This window comes from Panulirus ornatus, chromosome 63 (genome assembly GCF_036320965.1).
Source record: "Panulirus ornatus isolate Po-2019 chromosome 63, ASM3632096v1, whole genome shotgun sequence".
In the NCBI taxonomy this organism is placed as follows: Eukaryota; Metazoa; Arthropoda; class Malacostraca; order Decapoda; family Palinuridae; genus Panulirus; species Panulirus ornatus.
The window spans coordinates 2561691-2576028 of NC_092286.1; the positions used below are offsets into that span (position 1 = coordinate 2561691).

General features: G+C 41.0%; 1 protein-coding gene across 1 annotated transcript in view; it reads left to right on the forward strand.

Annotated features, from left to right (window-relative positions):
• Cyfip (Cytoplasmic FMR1-interacting protein Sra-1) overlaps nucleotides 1-14338 on the forward strand; it is a 262708-nt gene that overhangs the window by 228931 nt on the left and 19439 nt on the right. Inside the window, 3 exon segments of the mRNA XM_071656579.1 lie at nucleotides 3625-3828; nucleotides 9229-9323; nucleotides 10274-10345. Of these exon segments, the coding sequence (XP_071512680.1) occupies nucleotides 3625-3828; nucleotides 9229-9323; nucleotides 10274-10345 (371 nt within the window).

Below are 14338 nucleotides of genomic sequence, written 5' to 3' on the forward strand. Positions count from 1 at the left end.
TGCCGCTTCTTAATCTTTTGTGCGTCACCCATGACAGTTCACTGGCAGAGGGCAACTCCAGCGCAGTGTTTTCAGAGACAGGGAAGCTCATGAATTGTCAAAACTAAAAGTAATAGTACACCTCAGGTGTTTGTTCAAATCTAAAACTGTTGCTCAGATGTAATTGGGCAATGTCTCCCCCTTTAGTTTCCACCTCTAAGGGGTGTACTGATGAGGTCACCATGAGAAGGTGGGGTAAGACTTGGCTATTCCAGTAAAACTAGAATACCCCCTCGAGGTTTTCAATACTTTTCCTGGTTCCAGGCTTCTTTACTTTCCACAATAGCAGCACCTCCTACTTCATTGGTTATGATACTGCCACTACTCAAAGTCATTTTTTTTTCCCCATGTACAATCTCACCCATGTGCAGTAGCCAAAGTGAATGTTGGCTCAAAAACTAATTCAGGCAATATTCACTTTATTACTTTGCAACTGATTAACTCCATATACACCCAATCATCGCTTTTTGCGGGAACACTGCATGTAATTTTGCTATTATATGAGGAACCTTCTTTTACCAATTCCTCTTTTAATATGGTCAAAATTTGCTACTATTTGGGTTTGTGTGGTAGAAAGTGCACCAAAACTTCAGTGAGGATTGATGGGTGAAGTAAGTATGGGTGAAGCGTGTCATGTTCCCGCCAGCAGGTCAGCCTCGCATTACCACCATTGTTTTTGCATCTGTCTTGCTGCTGTGTTTGTGTTTGTTATTATGGCATCCAATCTTCCAGCAACATCTATACCCCAGAACTAGCTGTTAAATGGAAGGGAACCTCTCTGAGCTTAGACATGAAGCTAGAAATCTTATGATGTGGTGATGCTGATGAGGGAGTGTCAGCAGAGTAGAAAGTGCATCAAAACTTTATTGAGGGTCAGCGGGTGGAGTAAGTGTTGGTCTTAGGTGGAGTGCTCTATGTTCCTGCCAGAGGGTTAGTCTCGCAGTTACTACTGTTGTGTTCATAATTGTACGAGTTGTGCGATTTGAGTGTACCTACTAATGTATTTTCCTGCAGTTCCTGCCAGAGGGTTAGTCTCGCAGTTACTACTGTTGTGTGCGTAATTGTACTATTTGTGCGATTTGAGTGTACCTACTAATGTATTTTCCTGCAACCCACTGTATTTGTGTTCATTAGAATGGCATCCAAATGTCTTGCAACATCTAACCCAGAACCAGCATTGAAACAGAAGAGACCTTTCTATCCTCAGAAATGAAGCTAGAAACCTTATGATGCACTGATGTTGGTGAGGGAGTGTCAGTTTGGTAGAAAGTGCACCAAAACTTCTATGAAGGTTGGCGGGTGGAGTAAGTCTGGGTCTTGACTGGAGCATGCCACATTTGCACCAGTGGGTCAGTCTTGCAGTTGTGACTGTTGTGTGTGGATCTGTGTTGTTAGTACAATTTAAGGTGTACCTTCTGATGTGATTTTCTTGCTAGTCATTGTGTTTGTGTTTGTTGTTATGCCATCCAAATGTCCTGCAACATCTCCTACTCCAGAACCAGCACTTAAATGGAAGAGAACCTCTCAGACCTAAGAAACGAAGCTAAAAATCATACCACATGCTGATGCTGGTGAGGGAGCGTCAGAGCTTGGACATTTTAAGAACTAGGGTGAATCCACAGTCCTTCACATAAAGAAGTATGCATAGAAAATTCGAAGTGTTTTGGTTCACTTTACTCCACTGTCTGCAGTGGTAACTGCAAGAATGAAATCAATTATACAGAAAATGCTCTTGTCATGAATAGAGCATGAGAGAAGAAAAGTGGCCTTAGTAACCTTCAGTTCAGGTCCAAAGCTGTGATGATGATGAGCATTTATGTGATTTCCTGTTGTGTGAGGTTTCTGCAGTTCATATTTCCCACATGAAGCAAGGGATATTTTTTTGTTGTTATTAATTTTGCTCATGGTATTTCATGTTATAGATCAACATGGTCTTATCTGTATTTCACTTGGTATTTCTTGCACTGATTTTGAAGTGAAAATACAGTCATTTATAGTCCATTTTCCTATTTTCCCATTTTATATTTTGACTTGAGTAACACTCCATTGTTTGAATTATCAGCTGCTTTTCCCATCCATCAAACTTTTGTATGTCATCATGATGAGTTAATAGTTGTGTTTGCATACTTTTATCAGGGACAAAACCATGATGTCCTTCATCAATGAATCTGTTTGAAGTATGATATGGGTAATTAGACAGGAGGATGATTCATGGTGAGGAGAATAAGTGGTCCAAGTTGAAGGTGGGTCTGCAACAGGGGTATACGTTGTCATCATAGCTGTTTAATCTGTTTATAGTTAGGGTGGTGGAGGGGAATGCAAAGGGTCATGTAGAGAGGAGCTTATATGCAGTCTGCTGCAGGTGGGGGAAGGCTGGGAGGTAAGTCAGCTGTTCTTTGCTGATGATATATCACTGGTGGCAGGTTCAAGTGAGAAACTACAGAAGTTGGTGTCTGAGTTTGGGAGAAAGTGTATAAGGAGAAAGTTGAGAGTAAATATGAATAAAAGCAAGTTTGTTTGGTTTAACAGTGAGACAGGTTATTTGGGGTGTGAGTTTGAATGGACAGAACTTAGAGGAAGTGGATTGTTTTAGATACCTGGGCTTGGACATAGCAGCAAGAACCATGGGAACTGAAGTGATCCATTGGTTAGGTGAGGGGGGGCAAAGGCCTTGGGCACATTGAGCAACATATGGAAAGGGAGGTCATTGTCTTTAAGGGTGAATATGGATATGTTTGGGGGTGCTGTATGGATGCAAGGCAAGAGTAGACAAAAAATATAAAAGAAGGAGAGTAGATGTGTTGGAAATGAAATGTTTGAGGATATTATGTGGCATGAAGGGGATAAGAGAGAGTTGTGGTACTAAGAGTAGGATGTATGAAAGAGCTGAAGAGGGCATGCTGAAATGGTTTGGATGCATAGAGAGGATGAGTGTAAGAAGGATGACTAAGAGGTTATACATATCAGAAGTGGAAAAAACAACGAAATAAGGGAAAGCTTGGAGGAGACAGAGGGTTGCTTTGAAGGCTTGGGACCTGGACATGCAGGGGGGTGCAAAGCATGCAGGTGTTAGAACAAATTGGAGCAAAGTGATATATGTAGGATTATGTGCTGCCAGTGGGCTGAACCAGGACATGAAGTGGTTGTAGGAAATCATAGGAAGATGTGTGGGGCCCATTTGTGGATAGGCACATTACACATGACAGCTAGAGAGTGGATGTGAGCTTATGAGACCATTTCTTCATCTGTTCCTGGCACTACCTGCTAATGTGAGAAACAGTGTACATGTATGAAAAAAAAACTTTTTAGATCATTATCATATACTAGAAGATGGCAGTAATGTTGATTTAGTTGTAATCTCATGAATGTGATATTTTTTTTTCAAACTATTCGCCATTTCCCGCATTAGCGAGGTAGTGTTAAGAACAGAGGACTGGGCCTTTGAGGGAATATCCTCACCTGGCCCCCTTCTCTGTTCCTTCTTTTGGAAAATTAAAAAAATAATGAGAGGGTGATATACATATGCTTATTATAGACGTTTTTATCCCACAGTGGTATGTTCTGTTACATGAATTATCTCAACAGGTGTACTGGGGTACTACCATGCACAGCTTAATGACATTGTGCAGTATCCAGATGCAAGGGCTGACCTTTTCCACCACTTCAGAGAACTTGGTAATGCTCTGCTCTTTTGTCTGTTGATAGAACAATCTCTGACACTTGAGGAAGTGTGTGATCTCTTGCAGGCAGCACCCTTCCAGAATATTTTGCCTCGACCATACTGCAAAGGTATGTTGCTATCAGTTTCTTGATACAAAGGCTTGATGTAAACTAGAGATGCCAACATTCTTGAGTGAAGTAATCATGTCTCCCTTCTGCATTGTCACTCACCATAATGCTCATTATGGAGGCATACATCACCAAATGCATCTTCAGTACATTCATGATCAACTTAATTTCACTTCACCCTCAATAAGTGGATCTTCACATTACTCTTGACAAATGCTTGTTCACTGCACCACTGTTGACAGATTCAACTTCACTACACCCTTCACACCATTGTCCTTTGAACTGACCTTTACAGATAAGGGTAGAAGCATCTTCACTACACTCATGACACCACTGGCATTTAACCTGACCTTTACAGATTAGGTCAAAGGCTGGGTTAGAAAGCTGATTCAAAAAAAGAAATGTTCTGATTATAAAAGAAACTGGAAAAAAAAGATGTCCATCCTCCTATGGAGGGATATATGATAAAAAAGAATTATGAGAATTCTATTTCCCTTTATGGAAAATTTGCAAATTTCATTGTTTTCTCTCTTAGGATGCTTGTCCTGCAAGCTATGAGAGAATCTCTGCGATATCTAGGGGTTAGGAACCTTTAACCCTCCACCTTCTAGTGAGGTTAAGGCATCTCACCCTTCACCAACAACCAAAACTGGTTGTAGCAATAGTTTGCTTTAGAAGTCACTCCTCCAATCATCAATCACCACCCAGTAATAACATCTCATCCTTTATATTTTTTGCTCTCAGGCAGTACCAGACCAACCACATGTAGTTCTTTGGTTTTCTATGCTTGTCAGACATATCTAGACTTTTTCCTCTTTTTAGATGCCTCTTGTCAGGGTCCACATACCAGTGGTCATGGATTTGTTTTTGAATAATTTGAGAATGTCATTGAGGATTTTTTTTAATCGTGATTTTTTGATTGTTGGTCCCAGTCATCCGATAGTTTGGAGCCCAGCTGTTTACAAAGATAAGTATTCCATGATTCGACTAGTGTGGAGGGTGGAAAGGAAAACGCTTTAAATACAAGGGGTCTGAGCATGTAGTAGGGGATGAGGCATGCATGGAATAAAGCAGATTAGAGCACTGTGGTACACAGAGAGACAACATATTGTTGATAGGCTGCACCAAGGCATATGAAGTGGCCTGGGGAAACTGCAGAAGGATCGGCTGGGCTTGCCTGTGGATAAGGGGCTTTGTTTTTGATGCATTATACATGACATCTAAAAAGTGGATGTGAGCAAATGAATGCTGTCACTTAGTCTGTTCCTGATGCTACCTCATTGGTGTGAGAAACAGTAAATAAGCATGAAAGAACATGAATGTTTGTGTGTGTACTTATTTATATTCTCATACAATGTGGAGATATGAGGTGGTGGAGGAACATAAAGTTAGAGCAAAGACTTTATTCTAGACATTTTAAGAGGAGGTCTTTAAGTACAATAACACAATTAGGAAACATCTACTGTATGAACATGCTACATTGGTCATTTGGCTGGTTGTACAGATATTCAGACTTGGCACATCATGCAAGCTTGGCATATCATGTGCTTGTTGATTTTTGTTTAGTCAAGCATGCTGGTCTTTTTTCCACCACCGCCAATGGATTATTTATATACAGAAAACTTGTCCCAGTGTTAATCGTTCAATATCTACAGAATCATTAGAACCAAAGTTAGTGCCCAAAAGACTGTTTCTGATTGATCAATTTATGATGAGGGATGTATAGCAGAGACGTACCTTCCCCCACCGTGTTATATGATTAACTGAAATACTGGGGTCCTTCCCCAATGCTAATTGTTATTGCTTGTGATGTAAGTTATCTCTATATACCCATAAAGTGAGCCTTTTAAGTTTAAATGACATAGAAAAAAAAGCATGGTTTGGGTCTCCACAGGGTAAGACATTGTGATATGGATAACTAGAACTCAACGACTTTTCCCTAGTGCTTATTACATTTTCTTGTGACATAAGGCACCTCTACATACAGATAAATTGTGCTTTCAAAGTGAGATGAGGGTGGGAAAAGGCAATCCATATAAGTATGGCTATGGTTTCTATACCATGGAATGTACAAATATGGCTGGGGTCCTTTTGGAGTTAAGGGTGAGATTCTTCTGGGATTGTTGAAGCTCCCTTCAAAATTCTACTCTAAGAAAAAGAATCTGGTACAAGAGGGCTTTTGGGTCCCACTGTTAGGGGTTTTGTACGTGACCTGTAAGAGATCTATGTGAGATTAACTCTCAGGTTGTTCCCTCATGTGTCCTCCCTTGCGGTATAAGTGGGTATTGGTATAGGTCTTGGTGTTGTTACAGTCAAGGCTTTTTCTTAAAATTTAGTTATAAGAATTTTTCCATTTATGATAATTTTCATGGGTTAAGATTTACCAACTTAAGGATTTTGGAAAATTCAGCATGTAGACTGTAAATACCCTTATGTTGCTTTTTTTTGTGGATTACTTTTTAAGAACTTCTTAAATGTCTGAGACAATACTTGAGATCCTTAGACATTAGTAAGAAGACCCTACCATTTCCAGTTTGTCTTGGCAGTTTGAAATCTTTCTCTGGGGGAATGTTTCACGTTGAATTAAAAGACTGGTTTTGTGGCTCATCCTGGCCTGTTTGTCAGAGCCATGTCAGAAAAGTACTTCAACACTAGCTTTTTGTGGGAAATTTTTCCTAGAGGCATTTTCCAGAGGTCTGTGGCATTCATCAACACTGTCAGCGATATCTTTTTGGGATGCTAAGGATCAGTCCTACAGGTTTTGGGCTTCCTACAAGGTGCAGGATCAAGTGTGCCACAGATTAACTTCTGGGTATGTTTGTGGTCATCTTTCTCTTGGCTACAAAGTTTTTCTTAGATTCTCTGCCTCCATGCTGTTGTTTTCATAGCTTGCAAGACAAGCTGACTGTGGAAAGAAAAGACAGTTTGAAAAATGAAATTCTTTTTCTCCCAAGGATGTTGTCATAAAGGCAAAATTTTCTGTGTTTTTCCTGCCCTACTGCTCTATCTTTTTTGAAAACCTTTCTCTTAACTGACAGGAGTCACAGTTGCCATGATATCTGTGTTCCAGAGACTGATTGATTATTTAGTATCCAAAGAAACATAAGGTGGTTAGCCTGGTGCAGTAGGACAGTGACATGTATTTCATGCTCATTATCATGCTGGTTGAGGGGAGAGTTTCGAAATATGCTATTGCCACAACTGCTATTTGGTGTGGTTTGTGAAGAGTGAGAAGCATTAATATCACTAGAATGTAGGAGTTGAGAGGCTCCTTACCCTGCAAGATCATTAACATTCTCAACACACAGACAGAACCTCAGCGATGCAATTTTACAATCTTCAATTTCTTTTTCAACATTATGCCTTCATTTGCTTCAAGTTTGAACATGCTATCTGAGTGACTTAGAATGGATCCTCATTTGCATAAGATTAAGGACATTTTTTTTTTTTTTTTTGCTTTGTCGCTGTCTCCCGCGTTTGCGAGGTAGCGCAAGGAAACAGATGAAAGAAATGGCCCAACCCACCCCCATACACATGTATATACACACGTCCACACACGCAAATATACATACCTACACAGCTTTCCATGGTTTACCCCAGACGCTTCACATGCCTTGATTCAATCCACTGACAGCACGTCAACCCCGGTATACCACATCGCTCCAATTCACTCTATTCCTTGCCCTCCTTTCACCCTCCTGCATGTTCAGGCCCCGATCACACAAAATCTTTTTCACTCCATCTTTCCACCTCAAATTTGGTCTCCCTCTTCTCCTCGTTCCCTCCACCTCCGACACATATATCCTCTTGGTCAATCTTTCCTCACTCATTCTCTCCATGTGCCCAAACCATTTCAAAACACCCTCTTCTGCTCTCTCAACCACGCTCTTTTTATTTCCACACATCTCTCTTACCCTTACGTTACTTACGCAATCAAACCACCTCACACTACACATTGTCCTCAAACATCTCATTTCCAGCACATCCATCCTCCTGCGCACAACTCTATCCATAGCCCACGCCTCGCAACCATACAACATTGTTGGAACCACTATTCCTTCAAACATACCCATTTTTGCTTTCCGAGATAATGTTCTCGACTTCCACACATTCTTCAAGGCTCCCAGAATTTTCGCCCCCTCCCCCACCCTATGATCCACTTCCGCTTCCATGGTTCCATCTGCTGCCAGATCCACTCCCAGATATCTAAAACACTTCACTTCCTCCAGTTTTTCTCCATTCAAACTCACCTCCCAATTGACTTGACCCTCAACCCTACTGTACCTAATAACCTTGCTCTTATTCACATTTACTCTTAACTTTCTTCTTTCACACACTTTACCAAACTCAGTCACCAGCTTCTGCAGTTTCTCACATGAATCAGCCACCAGCGCTGTATCATCAGCGAACAACAACTGACTCACTTCCCAAGCTCTCTCATCCCCAACAGACTTCATACTTGCCCCTCTTTCCAAAACTCTTGCATTCACCTCCCTAACAACCCCATCCATAAACAAATTAAACAACCATGGAGACATCACACACCCCTGCCGCAAACCTACATTCACTGAGAACCAATCACTTTCCTCTCTTCCTACATGTACACATGCCTTACATCCTCGATAAAAACTTTTCACTGCTTCTAACAACTTGCCTCCCACACCATATATTCTTAATACCTTCCACAGAGCATCTCTATCAACTCTATCATATGCCTTCTCCAGATCCATAAATGCTACATACAAATCCATTTGCTTTTCTAAGTATTTCTCACATACATTCTTCAAAGCAAACACCTGATCCACACATCCTCTGCCACTTCTGAAACCACACTGCTCTTCCCCAATCTGATGCTCTGTACATGCCTTCACCCTCTCAATCAATACCCTCCCATATAATTTACCAGGAATACTCAACAAACTTATACCTCTGTAATTTGAGCACTCACTCTTATCCCCTTTGCCTTTGTACAATGGCACTATGCACGCATTCCGCCAATCCTCAGGCACCTCACCATGAGTCATACATACATTAAATAACCTTACCAACCAGTCAACAATACAGTCACCCCCTTTTTTAATAAATTCCACTGCAATACCATCCAAACATGAAATGTTTAAGTATGTTTGTCAGGTGACAAAAAAAGGGAGAGTGGATATTTTAGTACATTTTTATGTACAAAAATCTTCATGGCATGACTTTAGTTAGATATAATTGTAAAGGAAGTTGAATGATCATGTATTGTTGATAGTCTCAATAGCATTTACATCTTTCAAGTTGCAAATTGTAATAATTATTAGATAATTGATGTCTTCATTGTGATAGTATGTCTCACAGTAAAGAAGTTCACATGTGAGAATTATGTAAGGTATTGATTTATTAACTTTTGATACTCTACAGAGGGTGAAAAGCCTGAGACTAAACAAAAGCGACTTGAAGCCAAGTATGCCCCTCTGCAGATTGTTGCAAACATTGAAAGACTTGGGACTGCAAAGGTGAGTATTTATGAAAAAAAGGTCATGCTGACTGGTCACCACCAATATTTTGATAAGGGAGCATTTGTTCAATTTTTATTTGAATGTATACAACATGAAGTTACATTACATAAAAGAAGTGTGAAAAGCAACATATACTATTTTGTTTGAAATAATCATTATACAGTATCTGAACCCCCTTTTATGGGGCTCCTTCAGCTTTGAGGCTGCACTCCACACAGGTTCAGGGAAATTATGGACTCTTTTTGAGTGAGAAGGTCCTCGACAAGGCTTTCCTTCTGTCCGTCCACTGATGATGGTACAACCTCGCCAAAGACTTTTTGCTCATGGTGTAACCACTTATAAGAGTCCTGTGACACCTGTTTTTTAGAATAGGAGGCATTTATGAAATTCTTATTAATGCTGTTGGAGATATATTTTTGTGTAGTATAAGCACTTTCCATGAGAATTTGTGCATGTAATGATATTTTCTAGCTTAACTCTTTAGATTTTCAAAATTTTAGCTGATCAGATAGTGACTGCTTGGTCAGCTGGGCTGCATGTCATAGTTTAGTGTTAAATATAAGAGACATACAGATGATTAAAGTGTCTGGTTTACATTTCAATTTTTTTTCTTGAAATTTTTAGGTGTTTGATGTTTGTGATTCAGTACATATTTAGTATTTTCATTTTGCTGTGACCTCTCTTGGATTTACAGTCTAGATATATGAAATGTGATAACAATATGACAGTGCTGAATGGTGCTGAAGAAAGCACCTTCAGCTTGGACTTTTGGAAGAAGGAAAATATGGTTTGAAGAATCATTTGTGTGTAAAGGCATTTTGCTCACCTGTCTGATATCCTACTTAGTTTATTTTTTTATAAGAGGGTCATTCATCTCCTTTTCGAGCAGTATGATTAGAATTTGCTGGAAATTGTTAATGTGCTTCACCATGTACTTTGCATTTCAGCAAGCCATGATTGCTAGAGAGGGGGACCTGTTGACAAGAGAAAGGCTGTGTTGTGGCCTTTCTATTTTTGAGGTAAGTAATGTAATTAGGTCAGGTGTTCAAGTCACACACATTTACATTAAATTTACATTAAATTTCTTTACTAAAATGCTGAAAACTGAATATGAGACAATGCATTGTTATTTGTGCTTATCAAGGCTTCTTTTGTCTGTTTTCCTGGCACAACCTTACTGAAGTAGGGGTAGTGATGCTGTTTCCTCTGGGGTGGGGTAGCACCAGGAATGGGAGAAGGCAAGCATGCATGAATATGCACGTGTACATATGTGTGTGTATGTAAACGTATGTATATGTGTATATGTTGTTATGTATATGTGCTTGTATGGGCATTTATATATATATGCATATGAGTGGACTGGCCGTTCTTTGTCTGTTTCCTAGCGCTACCTCGCTGACACGGGAGATGGCAATCAGAAAAGAAGAGAGAATGTTGGGGTGAAGAGAGTAGTGAGAGTACATGAGCTTGGAAAGGAGCCTTGTGTGAGGAAGTACTAGGAGAGATTGAGTGTAGAGTGGAAAATGGTGAGAGCAAATGACATAAGGGGAATGGAGGAGGAATGGGATGGGATGTGTTTAGGGAAGCAGTGATGGCTTGAGCAAAAGATGCCTGTGGCATGAGAAAGGTGGGAGGTGGGGAGATTAGAAAGAGTAGTAAGTGGTGGGATGAAGAAGTAAGATTGCTAGTGAAAGAGAAGAGAGAGGCATTTGGATGATTTTTGCCAAATGACAGAGAGATGTATAAAAGAAAGAGGCAGGAGGTTGAGAGAAAGGTGCAGGAGGTGAAAAAGAGGGCAAATGAGAGTTGGGGTGATAGAGTATCATTAAATTTTAGGGAGAATAAGATGATGATTTGGAAGGAGGTAAATATAGTGCATAAGACAAGAGAACAAACGGGAACATTGGTGAAGGGTGCTAATGGGGAGGTAATAACAAGTAGTGGTGAACTGAGGAGATGGAGTGAGTATTTTGAAGGTTTGTTGAATGTGTTTGATGATAGAGTGGCAGATATAGGGTGCTTTGCCGAGGTGGTGTGCAAAGTGAGAGGGTCAGGGAAAATGGTTTGGTAAACAGAGAAGAGGTAGTGAAAGGTATGTGGAAGGTGGAAGCCGGCAAGGCGGCAGGTTTGAATGGTATTGCAGTGCAATTTATTAAAAAAGGGGGTGACTGTGTTGTTGACTGGTTGATGAGGATATTCAGTGTATGTATGGTGCATGGTGAAGTTCCTGAGGATTGGTGGAATGCATGCATAATGCCATTGTACTAAGGCAAAGGGGATAAAGGTGAGTTCAAATTACAGAGGTATAGGTTTGTTGAGTATTCCTGGGAAATTATATGGGAGGGTATTGATTGAGAAGGTCAAGGCATGTACAGAGCATCAGATTGGGGAAGAGCAGTGTGGTTTCAGAAGTGGTAGGATGTGTGGATCAGGTGTTTGCTTTGAAGAATGTAGGTGAGAAATACTTAGAAAAACAAATGAATTTGTATGTGGTATTTATGGATCTGGAGAAGGCATATGATAGAGTTGATAGAGATGCTCTGTGGAAGGTATTAAGAGTATATGGTGTGTGAGGTAAGTTGCTAGAAGCAGTGAAAATTTTTTATCGAGGATGTAAGGCATGTGTACGAGTATGTGAATGTCGGTTTGCGGCAGGGATGCATGATGTCTCCATGGTTGTTTAATTTGTTTATGGATAGGGTTGTTAGGGAGGTGAATGCAAGAGTTTTGGAGAAAGGGGCAAGTATGCAGTCTGCTGTGGATGAGAGGGCTTGGGAAGTGAGTCAGTTGTTGTTTGCTGATGATACAGCACTGGTGACTGATTAGAGTGAGAAACTGCAGAAGCTGTTGACTGAGTTTGGTAAAGTGTGTGAAAAGAAAGCTGAGAGTAAATGTGAAAAAGAGCAAGGTTATTAGGTTCAGTAGGGTTGAGGGACAAGTCAGTTGGGAGGTAAGTTTGAATGGAGAAAAACTGGAGGAAGGGAAGTGGAGGGAGGTGAATGCAAGAGTTTTGGAGAAAGGGGCAAGTATGCAGTCTGCTGTGGATGAGAGGGCTTGGGAAGTGAGTCAGTTGTAGTTTGCTGATGATACAGCACTGGTGACTGATTAGAGTGAGAAACTGCAGAAGCTGTTGACTGAGTTTGGTAAAGTGTGTGAAAAGAAAGCTGAGAGTAAATGTGAAAAAGAGCAAGGTTATTAGGTTCAGTAGGGTTGAGGGACAAGTCAGTTGGGAGGTAAGTTTGAATGGAGAAAGACTGGAGGAAGGGAAGTGTTTTAGATATCTGGAAGTGGATTTGGCAGTTGGTGGAACCATGGAAGTGGAAGTGAGTCAGAGGGTGGGGGAGGGGGTGAAGAATCTGGGAGCGTTGAAGAATGTATGGAAGGCGAGAACGTTCTCTAGGGGAGCAAAAATGACTATGTTTGAAGGAATAGTGGTTCCAACAATGTTGTATGGTTGCGAGGTGTGGGCTGTAGATAGGGTTGTGCGGAGGAGGGTGGATGTGTTGGAAATGAGATGGTTGAGGACAATATGTGGTGTGAGGTGATTTGATCGAGTATGTAATGAAAGGGTAAGAGAGATGTGTGGTAATAAAAAGAGTGTGGTTGAGAGAGCAGAAGAGGGTGTTTTGAAATGGTTTGGTCACATGGAGAGAATGAGTGAGGAAAGATTGACAGAGGATATATTTGTCAGAGGTGGAGGGAACGAGGAGAAGTGGGAGACCAAATTGGAGGTGGAAGTATGGAGTGAAAATTATTTTGAGCGATCGGGGCCTGAACGCGCAGGAGGGTGAAAGGCATGCAAGGAATAGAGTGAATTGGAACGATGTGGTATACCAGGGTCAACGTGCTGTCAGTGGATTGAACCAGGGCATGTGAAGTGTCTAGGGTAAACCATGGAAAGTTTTGTGGGGCCTGGATGTGGAAAGGGAGCTGTGGTTTCAGTGCAATACACATGACAGCTAGAGACTGAGTGTAAAAGATTGTGGCCTTTTGTCTTTTCCTAGTGCTACCTCGCGTGGGGAGGGGGAAATGCTATTTCATGAGTGGCGGGGTGGTGACGGGAATGAATAAAGCAACAAGTATGAATATGTACATGTTTATATGCGTATATGCTTGCATAGTGCCATTGTACAAAGGCAGAGGGGATAAGAGTGAGTGCTCAAATTACAGAGGTATAAGTTTGTTGAGTATTCCTGGTAAATTATATGGGAGGGTATTGATTGAGAGGGTGAAGGCATGTACAGAGCATCAGATTGGGGAAGAGCAGTGTGGTTTCAGAAGTGGTAGAGGATGTGTGGATCAGGTGTTTGCTTTGAAGAATGTATGTGAGAAATACTTAGAAAAGCAAATGGATTTGTATGTAGCATTTATGGATCTGGAGAAGGCATATGATAGAGTTGATAGAGATGCTCTGTGGAAGGTACTAAGAATATATGGTGTGGGAGGCAAGTTGTTAGAAGCAGTGAAAAGTTTTTATCGAGGATGTAAGGCAAGTGTATGTGTAGGAAGAGAGGAAAGTGATTGGTTCTCAGTGAATGTAGGTTTGCGGCAGGGGTGTGTGATGTCTCCATGGTTGTTTAATTTGTTTATGGATGGGGTTGTTAGGGAGGTGAATGCAAGAGTTTTGGAAAGAGGGGCAAGTATGCAGTCTGTTGGGGATGAGAGAGCTTGGGAAGTGAGTCAGTTGTTGTTCACTGATGATACAGCGCTGGTGGCTGATTCATGTGAGAAACTGCAGAAGCTGGTGACTGAGTTTGGTAAAGTGTGTGAAAGAAGAAAGTTAAGAGTAAATGTGAATAAGAGCAAGGTTATTAGGTACAGTAGGGGTGAGGGTCAAGTCAACTGGGAGGTAAGTTTGAATGGAGAAAAACTGGAGGAAGTAAAGTGTTTTAGATATCTGGGAGTGGATCTGGCAGCGGATGGAACCATGGAAGCGGAAGTGGATCATAGGGTGGGGGAGGGGGCGAAAATCGTGGGAGCCTTGAAGAATGTGTGAAAGTCAAGAACATTAT